General features: G+C 46.0%; 1 protein-coding gene across 1 annotated transcript in view; it reads left to right on the forward strand.

Moving 5' to 3' along the window:
• Positions 1-8,896: 8,896 nt before the first annotated feature.
• Positions 8,897-13,099, forward strand: part of FHOD3 (formin homology 2 domain containing 3) — a 478,616-nt gene continuing 474,413 nt past the window's right edge. Inside the window, exon 1 of the mRNA XM_063076795.1 lies at positions 8,897-9,152. Within this exon, the coding sequence (XP_062932865.1) occupies positions 8,988-9,152 (165 nt within the window). The 5' untranslated portion in view covers positions 8,897-8,987. The remainder of the gene's footprint in view (positions 9,153-13,099) is intronic.

Here is a 13,099-nt window from a genome sequence, read left to right on the forward strand (position 1 = left end):
AAAAGTTCATGGAGGGTTGGCCCATGGCTCACTCGGGAGAGTGTGATGCTGATAACACCAAGGCTACGGGTTCAGATCCCATATAGGGATGACCAGTTAGCTCACTTGGGAGAGCGTGATGCTGACAACACCAAGTCAAGGGTTAAGATCCCCTCACTGGTCATCTTTAAAAAAAAAAAAAGTTCGTGGAAAAATGGAATTAAATGATAAAAATTAAAGTATAAACATTATTTCTCAACATAAACTCTGTCAAGTTTAAGGCACCTTTGTAAGTGATACCAGCCATTTAGTTCATCCCTAAAAAAACAAGAATCCTGGGAATCTAACAATGTCAATGCCATCTCTTTTATATTATTAACTGAAAAAAAGTGGGTGCCCTTCGAAGATTTTTTAAGATTTGGAAACAAACAAAAAAAAAGTCAGAAGGAGCCAAATTGGACTGTGTAGTGGATGCCTAATGATTTTCCATTGAAACTCCCACAAAATTGCCTTTGTTGGATGAGAAGAATGAGCAGGAACATTGTTGTGCTGGAGAAGAACTCTCTGGTGAAGCTTTCCCGGGAGTTTTTCTGCTGAAGCTTTGGCTAACTTTATCTGAACATTCTCATAATAAGCAGGTGTTATCATTCTTTGGCCCTCCAGGAAGTCAACAAGCAAAATCCCTTGAGCATTCAAAAAACTGTTGCCACAGCCTTTGTTCTTGACTGGTTCACTTTTGCTTTGACTGGTCCACTTTCACCTCTTGGTAACTGATAGAGTTTGGATGTGTTGTCCCCACCACAACTCATGTGGAAATCTGATCCCCAATGTGGAGTGTTGGAAACTGATTGAGTCATGGGGGTGGATCCCACACGAATGGATTAACGCTCTCCCTGGGGGCTGGGGGATTAATGAGTGAGTTCTTGCTCTATTAGTTCCCGTGAGAGCTTATTGTTTAAAGACCCTTGCACCTCCCCCCCTCTCTTCTCTCTACTCTCTCTCTCTCTCTCTCTCTCTCTCTCTCTCTCTCTCTCTCGCTTACTCTTGCCATGTGGTTTGCTTGTACCTGCCGGCTGCCTGCCATTTTCCACCATGAGTAGAAGCAGCCTGAGGCCTGTGCCAGATGCAGCTGTCCCAGAATTTTAAGCCAAATAAATATCTGTTCTTTATGAATTACCCAGTCTCTTAGATATTCTGTTATAGCAACACAAATGGACTAATACAGTAACCATGGCTTTGATTGTGCTTTATCTTCAGGATCATACTGGTAAAGCCATGTTTCATCTTCTGTTACAATTCTTCAAAGAAATGCTTCAGGATCTGGATCCCACTTGTTTAAAATTTCCATTGAAAGCTCTGCAGCTGATATGAGCACAATAGTTTTGGCACCCGTTGAGCAATAAGTTTTCTCAACTGTAATTTTTCAGTCAAAATTGTGTAAGTTGAACCAATTGAGACATCTGTGGTGTTGGCTCTTATTTTTGCTGTTAGTCATAGGCCATCTTCAATTCGAGCACCTGCAAGATTAACTTTTTCCTTGCGAATTGATGAGGATGGTTTGCCGCCATAGGCTTCATCTTCAACATTGTTTAGTCCCTTCTTAAAACGAGTTATCCATTTGTAAACTACTGATTTCTTTGGCGCATTGTCCCCATAAACTTTCTGTAAAGCATCAAGGATTTCACCATTCTTCTTCCACTCAAGCTTCACCATAAATTTGATGTTTGTCCTGCTTCAATTTTAGCAGAATTCATGTTGCTCTGATAGGGGCTCTTTTCAAACTGATGTCCATCTTTCTTAGTGCCTCAAACTAGTTACATATTATAACAAGTTAATACAAGTTTATTTTGGTGCAAAAAAACTTTGCAGTCTATTCATAGTTTTCTTTTTATAGTATACATCTTTTATGAACTTTTTGAAGACCCCTCCTAAAGTGGTTATTTTAAGATACTACATTTTGAGGTGATTTGTTCTGCAACAAAGACTAGATAAAACAGAAATTAGGATCTAGAAGTAGAGTGCCACCACAACAAAAACGTGAACTGTGTGACATTGGTTTTAGAGCTGGGCAGAGGCAGAGGGTGAAAAAGTGGTGAGGAAACTGCTATTTGAATCTGCAAGCAGTGAGAAGGGCAGCTCCTCACGTACAGTTCCTATGATCCAGAGACCTGTGACCTAAAAAGAGAAGTTATCTTCTTCCCATGCACCCAATATGCGATGGTAGGAACCGGGACAGAATGACTTCAGTAGGCACTCTCATTAAAAAACAGAGAGACTGGGAGACACGTAGCAGTCACTGATCCATAGCAATCCTGAACTCCAGCCAGGCACATGCTGCCAATTCCTTCTCCTCCAGGAGAGTAGGGCCCAGTTCTGCTCCCTGAGATGGTTCCCAAGTGAACTGTTCTTTATGGCTCTTAGCTCCGTGCTCTGACAGAACCTTACTTTTCCAAGAGAAATGACTCCATGTTTGCAGCTGAGTAGCTTTGTTAGCCTGCTTTGTGTCCATTACAGGTTGGAATTCCAGAGGTCTCTTTATTTTGAACAATCTCCATCCCTTTTAGTCCAAGCTGGCAGTGCTTTTCTCAATACAACTGTCTTAAAAACTTTGCAGAGTTTTTGTGAATCTTATTAGTGTTTACTCCATGTGCCAAATACTACATCCCTATTTTTTTCGTTTTTGGGCCTGTTAGGCTGTTGTGGAATGCCACCCATAAGATTCTAAGGAGCCCTTTTATATAAATGAGAGGATCTACTAGGCACTGTCTTAAATCTGAGATCTTAACAAGGGTGTTATTAACATATTTTTGAATTAATCTTTACCAAGGTCATTTCTTATTGTAAGGAAGCTGACTGAAAAGGCTGGGGATGAGAAATGGTTTTGTTTTACAACCCATCAGTCTTAGGCACTCTATATTTCCTCTCAATTCTGCTTGCAAACAGAATTCATTATAATATGCAGCTAGAAGTCTTTAACAGATACTTTCAACATGCTGTATAAAGATCTCTTTAGCCAAGTCCATAAATTCATTAGATACATGTTCAATTTTCCAGAGTAATGCAGGCAATTGACAATTGTTTTATCACTACATAACACAGGTAGCCATTTTTCCAGACTTCAGAAATGATTTCCTTACCACTTTTTCTAGGTTAGACCTGGCTTCTTCACATGGTAGTCTCAGGCCAGCACTCCAAGAGGGTAAGAGCAGATGCTGTAACATGTCTTGAAGCCTAGTTTCAGAAGTCACACAATGGGGCCAGCGCGTGGCTCACTCGGGACAGTGTGGTGCTGACAACACCAAGTCAAGGGTTAAGATCCCCTTACTGGTCATCTTTAAAAAAAAAAAGAAGTCACACAATGTCACTTCCATCATATTCTATTGGTCAGAGCAAGTCACAAAGCCACCCCCATCCAAGGAGTGGGGAAATAGACTCCATCTATTGGTGGGAGAAGTGGCAAAGTCATATTGCAAAGTGGTGGGGTAGAATTATTGTAGCTATTTTTGCCACAAAACTACCACACCAAGGCAAGTGTGAGGACGATGAATAAAGATACTTTAAGACATAAAAATTCTCAAAAACTGGGCCGGCCCATGGCTCATTTGGGAAAGTGCGGTGCTGATAACACCAAGGCCATGGGTTTGGATACTTTATAAAAAAAAAAAAAATTCTCAAAACCTTACCCTTTCTCGGGAAACTACTTGGGTATGCACTTACAAAAAGTGGGAGAGGAAACCAAGAAAGAATAAGACAAGTGATCTGGTAACCAAGGGCCCCCATGCAAGAGAAAAGCCAAGAAAATCTCCAGGAGGATAGAGCTGAGACAGCCACGTTCCAAATTGGAGCAGGAGGATGGAAGACTCCCAGAGGCATGTTTCCAAGAAGGATGTCTTTGGGAAAAATATAGAATTGAGAGATTATCTGACAGCATTGAGAGAGGCATTTTCAGAGCTGTTGAAAGATGTGAGAAGGTTTAGTCAGCTGTTCCAAACAAACAAACAAACAAATGAATAAATAAATGGAAAAAACTGAGGCAAACCTTAACTTCAGGAAAAAAAAAAAGTTGCACAAAAAAGGAAATGTAGTCATGTACACTACTTGGCACAGAAGTGAACAAGATTAACATAATCATAATTTAAAAAAATATTTAATACAGATTTAACTAAAATTGTGATAAAACAAAACTATATTGGGAGAATGGAGAAAAGGAAACAGACTATAAAGAAACTAAAATCCTCATGTAGTATCTTAAAAAGTCAGTGTATTGTCTAACATTGATAGATCAAAGTACAGCAGCATACTCACATTATTTAGAAATTAGTGCCTCTGGAAAGTGTGTGTGTGTGGGGGTGTGTGTGTGTGGGGGGGGGTGAATATTATAAAATAAGGAGCTGATTTTTTATTATAAGTTTTTATTACTCTTGACCTTTTAAACTAAGATAAAGCATTACATTACTAAAAATAAATGATTTAAAAAGTAGACTGAGGGAAAAAACATTGGCTGTTAATCAGAGGAAAAAATTATTAATCGCAGTTTCAAGGGAGTTGTCAGGGCAAAAATCTTTAAAGGATTAAAGGGTAGCCTGTATGGTTAAATATTTTAAAGGTTTCATTTTAGGTGCCAATCACTGTTTGATGTTTTAAGATAAAACTGAGTAAGATGAATTCCAATCCTGAAAGCCTTATAGTTTAGTGGGGTAGACATATAGGTAAGCATGTATTTAAAATACAACATAAAAAAGCACTGTAGTAGGAGTATATATAAAGTGATTTGAGACTACAGAGGAAAGAGAGACAATCCTGCTTTGGGGTAGAGTTGGAGATGGCTCTCCAGAAGAGTTGATGTTGGAAATGAGTGTTAAAAGATAAGTAAGTGGGTTCAGTGGGCCAATTAGATAGGGAAGAGCATTCTAGGTTGACAAGCTCACCATGAAAAAGTTCAGCATGTTTGGGAAAGGGTAATAAATACATTCAGTATGACTTGAAAGCAGGGTGTGAAGTTGGGAATGACCAGACATGAACCTGGAGTGGTAGACTGGGGCAGGTCTTAGAGGGCCTTATGAGTCACGTTAAGGGGTTTGGCATGTTTTACCCTAAATTGTGACACATTAAATGCACATCTTAGAATGATCACTAGTTCTGGGAAACCAATAGAAGACCAAATGCAGGATGCAAAACTTGGGAAAGGAGATTTATTAGAAGACTAGCATAGGAAGTGAGGGCTGGAGAGGAGGAAGGAGTTGAGAAATATTTCAGAGGCTGACTCAGTGACAAGTCATAGTGACCAGTTGCAAGATGTAGGAGTCAAAGATGAGTCTGATGTTCACTCATTCATCAGATATTTGTTGGGTGCCTTCTCTGTGCTAGACATGGAGTGGAATACAGCATGGTCCTTGCCCTACAGGAGCTTTCCATTTAATGGGAGCACAGAGAAGAAATGAGCAGTAACCATAGCTGTGATGCTCTGTGCTCCAAAGGCTTGGAGAGCACCAAAATTGGACAGGAAGGTAAAGCAGTCTGGCAGATCACAGAGGAGGTTCTGGATGGGCAGCCAGGTCAGATGTTGGGTTGAGGGTGTAATTTAGCATGGTGTGGTAACCAGGGTGGGGATGTTCAACTGTCTAGTGAAAATCAGGGCCTGGATGCAGTGCTAATCATAATCCTGAAGGACACAATCCCGAACACCATATTCCTGAATGTTGAAATTCCTAAAGATCAAATTCCCTAAAATCTAAAATCCTATAAATTATAATCCAGAAAGATCAAAATCCCAAAAACATAATTCTGGAAAAATAATTTTAAAATTTTTATAATACATTTATTTACATTTTAAAAGAGGATTTATTTGAGAAACATATAAAAACACAACAGAACACTTCATAGGCCACTTTACACAATAAAAGAGGCAATAAAAACATACATATTTTTGCAAACATAAACACTCAGGTATACTAATGACAGATGCACAGGTATAACAGTTATGAGCAGACAAACTGTGTTTATAAAGGAATAGATCAAAAAGCAAAATGTATAAATGCCTATCACTATGGTTGGTAATTGTGTGCACCCAGCTTTATAACTGGGGTCAGCTGAAATACCATCACGGACAACCTAAGTTTTTGACAAGATCCATCAGACAGCACCATGGGTAACCATCACATATGCAGTAGCCCAAAGAGCTGAGAACTCAAGAAATTTTATCTTTCACAAATGTAGTTGTACAGGAAGGACATCTCTTCATTTATTGAGGAAGTTTTAATATTTTTGTGTACACACACAATGTCAACATTGTGATAATAAATTTTCCTGGAGTCAAATTTGCAGAAAATGCATAAAACAAATTAGAACTCGTCAAAAGTCTTTACACAATTCATACCTCGAGTATTGGAAAAGATGTGACACATAGCATAGCAGATTGGAAAAAATAATGCCTACAATTTAAGATAGTGGGGGAAAAAACTGAAAGAAAGAAAAAGAAAAGAAAATCCCTTCCCCATAATTCAGCTTTCAGGATTTCAATCTTTCGGGACTGTGATTTTAGATGTAAGGGATCTTAGACTTTAGGGATTATAGAATTTAGGGATTATGATCTTTTGGGATTTCAACATTCAGGATCATGGAGCTCAGGATTGTGTCCTTTGGGATTATGGCCCAACCACCCCCCGGATGCCATGGGGAGAAGAGGTGGTGAGAATGTTGAGAAATGTATGTAGCTCCTATTTTAGAAGCTGGTTAGGAAGAGAAGAAGAGATAAGCCAGGCAGCTAGAGTGAGAGGTGGACTTCATAAAGATGTTGCTTTTAAGATGGAAAACACTTGCGTATTTACTCTCATCAGGACTGGCTATATAACTTGTGGGGCCCAGTGCACAATGAAAATGGGGGGTAGGGAGGGCTCTTACTAAAAAATGTCTAAGAATTTCAAGATGGTAACATCAGAGCATTAAGCCAGTTGGAGCCCTTTTAAGTGCAAGGCCCTGTGTGGCTGCACAGATTGTACATCAGGAAGCCAGCCCTGATTCTCAGGGTAAGGAGCCCAGGGACGACGAAAGAAGGTGGCTGGATCAAAGACAGGGCTTGGTCCGAGAGCAAGTGAGAAGGGAGGAACCCAGGGTCCAAGTAGAGGTAGAGCCTGGAGCAGGAGGAAAAACAGGAGAGGAGATGGAGCATAGATATGAAAAATGGACAAGACCAGGTTCTGGAAGTTCATGCCGGAGAGATTATTTTATTGAATAATCTATGGGTGGAGGAAAGTGGCAGAAGTTTGCAGCAGCATGAGAGTGGGAGGACCACTGAGCAGTGCCCAGGGGCTTTGGGTAGAACTGGGTCACAGAGCTGCTTCATTATCAGCAGGCACTTGGCAGATGGGGCATGAGCAAGCCAGGGACCCAAAGGACAGGTGGTGCCGAGGGAGGCCCCTGAGATGATGGGCTGGGATCCAAGTTGGGACGGTGATGTGACACGGAGTGGCCAGAAGGACTGGAGGGCTCTGTCAGTGAGGAGGGAGGTGGACAAAGAAGGTGGAAGCACAGGAGACTGGTGAGAAAGGAGTAGAATTTGTGAGTTTAGGATTCTGACTATGAGGAGATGGTAGAGTTGGTGAAGGACTTATCTGGAGGACTCATTCAAAGAGTTAAGTAGCAAAAGGAAGGGAGAGCTAGAAGTTCTGCTGGAATAAGCAGAAGTGTTATTGGGTTATTATTATTTTAAAACCAGGCATAAGTGCATGGGTAGGGAAGAGACAATGGAGAGGGAAGAGTTAGAGATGCTGGTGAAGCTGCCAAGTGTGGGATAAAGGCTTCTTTTCCCTTGAAACTGGAGGAAAGCGAGAGAGGCGCGTCGCCTTGTAAAGACCTGGGTATTAGGAGGGATTGGGTATCATCAGCGTGACCTATAAGAGGGATGAGGAACCCGGACCTTGGCCTTGGTCTTGGCCTTGGCCTGGGAAAGGAGAGAACCGTGAATTCTCACTGGGAACGAAAGGGGTCGCCAGAGAGCAGGGAGGAGAGCGGTGCGAGGCAGCGCCGAGCCGCCCTGGTGCAAACCTTGCCCAAGCTGCCTGGATTACGAGGGGATCCCTGGCTCTCCGCAGTTCCGAGAACTCGCCGGAGGCGCCCACCCCCACCGCCCCGCGGCCCCACACGGTGCAGTTAGGGTGTTCGGAGACCTAACTGAGGCGGGAGGCCGTGGTGATGCAGAGGCTCCACCAGCACCCGCAGGGCGCCCCTGGGGCCGGGCCAGCCGCTGGGGTCCCCGACCTGAGCCTCCCGGCCCCCGCGCCTCTCGCCTGGCGCCCCCTAGGCTTGTCTCTTGAGGAGAGCTGCCTGGCTCCCCGGCTCACCCTCCTCTTTCTTAGCTTCCTTCTCCCCAAGGGAAACCTCCCTGTAGCCCTCGCCTGCGCTCCCAGTCGCCGCCACCACCCCTTTTGCTGCCGGGCCGGCTCCCTTGCATCCCGGTGTCCAGCTGGGATTTTCCGAATCCGGGCAGCAGGAGCCCGGTCGCCGCCGCCTTCATCTGGAAAGGGTTCAGCCCTCTCTAGGTGGGGAAGAAGCCTAAGGGCGGCCCTGTCTCCCCGTCCTTTCCCGCCTGGTCCCCGGGATCCGAGGCGGGCAGCTTGGCCCGGGGCTGCAGGGCGCACGTGCAGCCGAGTCGGCCTGCCAGGCGTCCCCACACCCCCGCCGGGCTCGGCGCAGGGCTGCGGAGGCCGCGCGCGCCTTCCCCCTCTCCCTTTCTCAGCGGCGGTCCGGTCGGCTGGGGCAGCCGCGCCGGGTGCGGGGGAACGGAGGGGGGAGGAGCCGGGGAAGAGGGGAGGAGGGGGCCCGCCGGTCCCGCCCCCGCCCCGCCCCGCCCCCCGCGGCCGGAGCCCGGGCTGCAGCCGGGCGCGCCGGAGCCTGCGAGCCCGCGAGCCAGCGAGCGGCGGCTGCGGCCTCCCCTGCGCGCAGCCACCCGGCGACCCGGCCCGCGGCCCCGCTGACCCCGGGGCCCGCGCCCCCCGCGGCAGGGATGCATCATGGCCACGCTGGCTTGCAGGGTGCAGTTCTTGGACGACACGGACCCGTTCAACAGCACCAACTTCCCCGAGCCCAGCCGGCCGCCGCTGTTCACGTTCCGCGAGGACCTCGCGCTCGGCACCCAGCTGGCCGGAGTCCATCGGCTGCTGCGGGCGCCGCACAAGGTACGGCCCGGCGGGGCGGGCCGGGCTGGCCACGGCCCCGGGAGACAAGCGCGCACGGGCAGACCCTTCCTGCCCGTTAGGCGGAGGGGCCCCGGGCACCGGCTGGTGGCGCGGGACCCTCCCGGGCGGGCGGGAAGGACAGCCCCGCGCTCCGGCCCAGAGCCGGGGCGAGCGCGGCCGAGCAGGTGCCGCGCCGGCCCGAGGCTGGATGGAGAAGGCTCCCCGGCGCCGCGCCGTTAGCTCGGCCGGGTGGGCGGGGTGGGGCTCGGACGCCGGCAGTCTGCCCGGGCACCCGAGCGGGCGCCGGGCGGGGTGCGAAGGAGCCCGGACCCCACGGGACTCAGGTCCCTCGGAGGAGAGTCCTGAGCGACGCCCGCGACAAAACCTCTCTCAGGCCTCTGGGGTCGCTGCGGGCGGCCTCGCTACCCTGGCGACAAAGCACGCTTCCCGGGGACACCTCCCCCTTCTGTCCTGGGTGGCACCGCAGAGGACGCCGACCGCGCACTGTGATAGTGCTCAGAGTATCCCCTTTTTCTTATGAGAAGCAGGTGGCCTTGGGAACCTTGGAGGTGCTGTCGCTGTGGGAGGAGGGGCGGGGGCGCGGAGGGGCGGCGCGCACAAAGCCTCAGCCTCGGAAGCCCGAAATGAGTGTCCCCTGGGAAGAATGGCTTCTTAGTCCACCCGTTAGAGAGGTTTTTTTTTTTTTTTTTTTTTTAACCCTTTGCAGGAGGACAGGCGTCTTGCAAAGTGCTTGTTGTAAAGAGCTGGGCATTGAAAGCTAATCATTTAGTTATCCAGGAAAACCCTTCCTTCCACTTAAACAGATTGACTGCACCTTGAAGAATCACCTCCCCGTTATATTGCCCGCTTAAGGTTCATATCAAAGCTTGGAGATGATTTATTCTTCGAGGACCAACACTGACAGATATTTGGAAGAGATAACCCTTGATGCCAAAAAGAACAAAACTGGCTTAAAAAAATTCTTCAGATTTCCATATGATGTTCAACAGCTTTGGACATGGGGGGTTTGTATGGAAACCGGTTGACACTGGCAGTGGTGTCCCTACCGTCTCCCATTAGAGTATCAGTGCTCCCCCTGCCGAACTTAATTAGTAAACCCATTTTCAGGAATGAAGAATGGGGCAGTTCCACCTCTCCGTGTTGGTGCACGATGTGTACAGTCACCGTAGGTGGAAACCTCTCTGGCCATAAAGGCACATCGGATTGGGAGACAAAGGCACAGGATAATGTATTACGGATTCAGTTTATCATAATCACCTTCGTAAATTATTTGGTTCTTCTCAGTCAGTGGATTCAGTTAAAGTTTTTAAGGAACTTCTTCCACATCATGATTATTCCATTCATTATGGTCTCTGATTACAGTGATCTTTTGTTGAAACTATAGTCGACTCATAATTGTGGTCCTGTGACCTTGAAGTGGTTTCCCTGGATTTTAAACTCTATATACATGGGTTGACCTTTCAGGCTGGGAGCTGAAGTATGTTTTTATGTTTCCATGGAATGACTCCTTAGTCTTGGTCTAGTGTTCCTGGTCTGGTAGGAAGAAATCCTAATGCTCCAGCACTGCCCCCTCCTAACCACCGCTGACTAGAAGCCACAGCACAGCAGTAGCACTGGCTCACAGAACTTTCTAAGGTGTCCCTTGTAGAATAAACAGAACAAGAAGATGTCCTAGAGAGCACCTTGTCCCTTGTCTTGGGGCCAGCCAGCCTCAGTCTCAGAATCTTTTGTCCGATGACCCCTGCAGTATATTCAGATGTTATGCATTGTTTTTCTCATCTAGAGCAGAGTAAGTGGCTGATTCTATTAATCAGGGTTCTGTAAAGCAGAATTCAGTGCATTTATGTGCCTATGTACACATTCATATTTTTAAGATGGTGGCAGAGAATCTTGAAATTGGTTGATCCACTTATCATAGAAGAGCTAATGAGTTTTGAGCACTTGGTGTGTAGTGTGTGCTGTACTGGTGATCTCAAAGCGTGATGTCATTTAATACTACCCAGCTCCATTAAGTATTTTTATTATCCCTATTTGGAGATGAGGAAACTGAGGCAGAGAGCAATTAAATAACCTTATTTCTCTGCTAGGAGTGGGGAGCTGAGATTCAAACCAGGTGTGTGTGACTTGAGACCTCAGTGCTGTTCTGCTCCTGGACCAGTTGCATGACTGTGGGCAGAAGCCATGCCTCTGGGGACTTCCGTCCCATTATCTTGGAGAGTTCACCCAACCAACTTTGTGTGCCAGGCACTTTCTAGCCTGGGGGCAGGTGAATGTTACAAGCATGAGTAGGAGGCTTGAGGCAGCATTCCTGGCCTGGTAGAGTTCATAGTCAGAAATGGTAACACATAGTTGCCAACCCTGCTGTGAATTACCTAATGGAAAGGGAGTGGGCGAGCTATCATCCCACTCGCCTGCCACCAGTAAGGCTTTCTGGGCTACAGGGAACACTCCTCCTATGTCTCTTTGAGCTTGGCTTTGGTAAGAGGGACAGTTCCTTGGGGTAGAGCTTTCTGGGTGGTACAAAGAGGCGAGAATGGGCTGGCCGGTTAGCTCAGTTGGTTAGAGCATGGTGTTATAACACCAACGTTAAGGTTCCTTACTGGCCAGCTGCCAAAAAAAAGAAAAAAAAGTAATAAGGGGGGGCGGAGAAACATGAGTGTGGAACATGCAGACCTCCCATTGTCTTTAGCCGTCGTGTACATTCAAGTCCCTGGGGGAGTAAACTTTTAATGGAAGTAGATCACACATACAGAAAAGTGTACAGGGCATAAGTGTGGAGCTGGATGAATTTTCCCAAAGTGAATACACCTGTGTAACCAGCCCCCTCAGAGGCTCCTAATTTTTAAAGCTCCCCTAGGGATTCTCCTGTGCTGGAAAGCATTCAACTGGACAGCCCAACTTCTCAGGCCTTTCCTAGCTGAAACTTGAGTCTGGACACCTTTTCTTAACCTAATGATATATGAATTTAGCTCATGTCTGATCACTCCATTAGAAGCTGTTTATTTAACAAGACTATTGTCTTGGACAACAACAATAGATTGTGCTTATTATATGTTTTTTAACCCAAACTCGTAGATTGAAAATAAAACAAAACAAAAAACCACATCTTTTTGTAGTAGTTCCCGGGAGGATGTTTAAATAAATCATTAGTTTGGTAACAAAAAGGTAAAAACAGGTGCCATGTTCTTTCTCAGTGGGGAAATGTTCATTTTGGTGGTTGTATGTTTTGACTAAACTATGTAAGGCCTTTTGTTTTTGTTTTCAAATGCTGCCTAACTAGGTGTTTATTTCTGGGAAAAATTGTAATTATAGGACCTTTAGTTTAGAAAAAAACTATGTGGTAGAATTAATGGAATAATAGACCTTTTAAAGCTTAAAATGTTTGGCTTGATTGACGCTAAAGGCATTTAACAATCTAAGGATTCTTTTTTTCCCTTTGATAGACAAAACTGGAATTGTAGGATATTTTTACAAAAAAAAGTGATGACTAGTATACATGTCAAAAGAGCAATTATGACTTAGTAATTTAATTCAGGAACATCCCATTGCCTGCTGTGGGCCAGACAGAGTGGAGTTCTACCATGTCTTGGCACTTGCCTGAGCTGAGGACTGTCAGGCATCACCTCACCAAGCCAGTGACCACCCCAGGTGCTGGTACTGTTGCATCTCATAGCAGGCGAGACCAAGATTGGAGAGAAGTCACCTGGTCACACGAGTGAGATGTTCCAGAGTTGGCATTTGACAGCAGGTCTAAGCTCTTAACGACTCTACTTTTGTGTCTTGAATGTTCTCCTTCCAGGCAGCCTGTTCACGTTCCAGCTTGCATCCCCTCGTTGGATTAGCCTGGAGAGTACCGTGTTCATTCCTTTCTCACCACCTTTGTCTTTGTGGTTAGCTTCCTGCCTCACCTATCCCATCTGTAAAAT

Source organism: Cynocephalus volans, chromosome 13 (assembly GCF_027409185.1).
Source record: "Cynocephalus volans isolate mCynVol1 chromosome 13, mCynVol1.pri, whole genome shotgun sequence".
Taxonomy (NCBI): domain Eukaryota; kingdom Metazoa; phylum Chordata; class Mammalia; order Dermoptera; family Cynocephalidae; genus Cynocephalus; species Cynocephalus volans.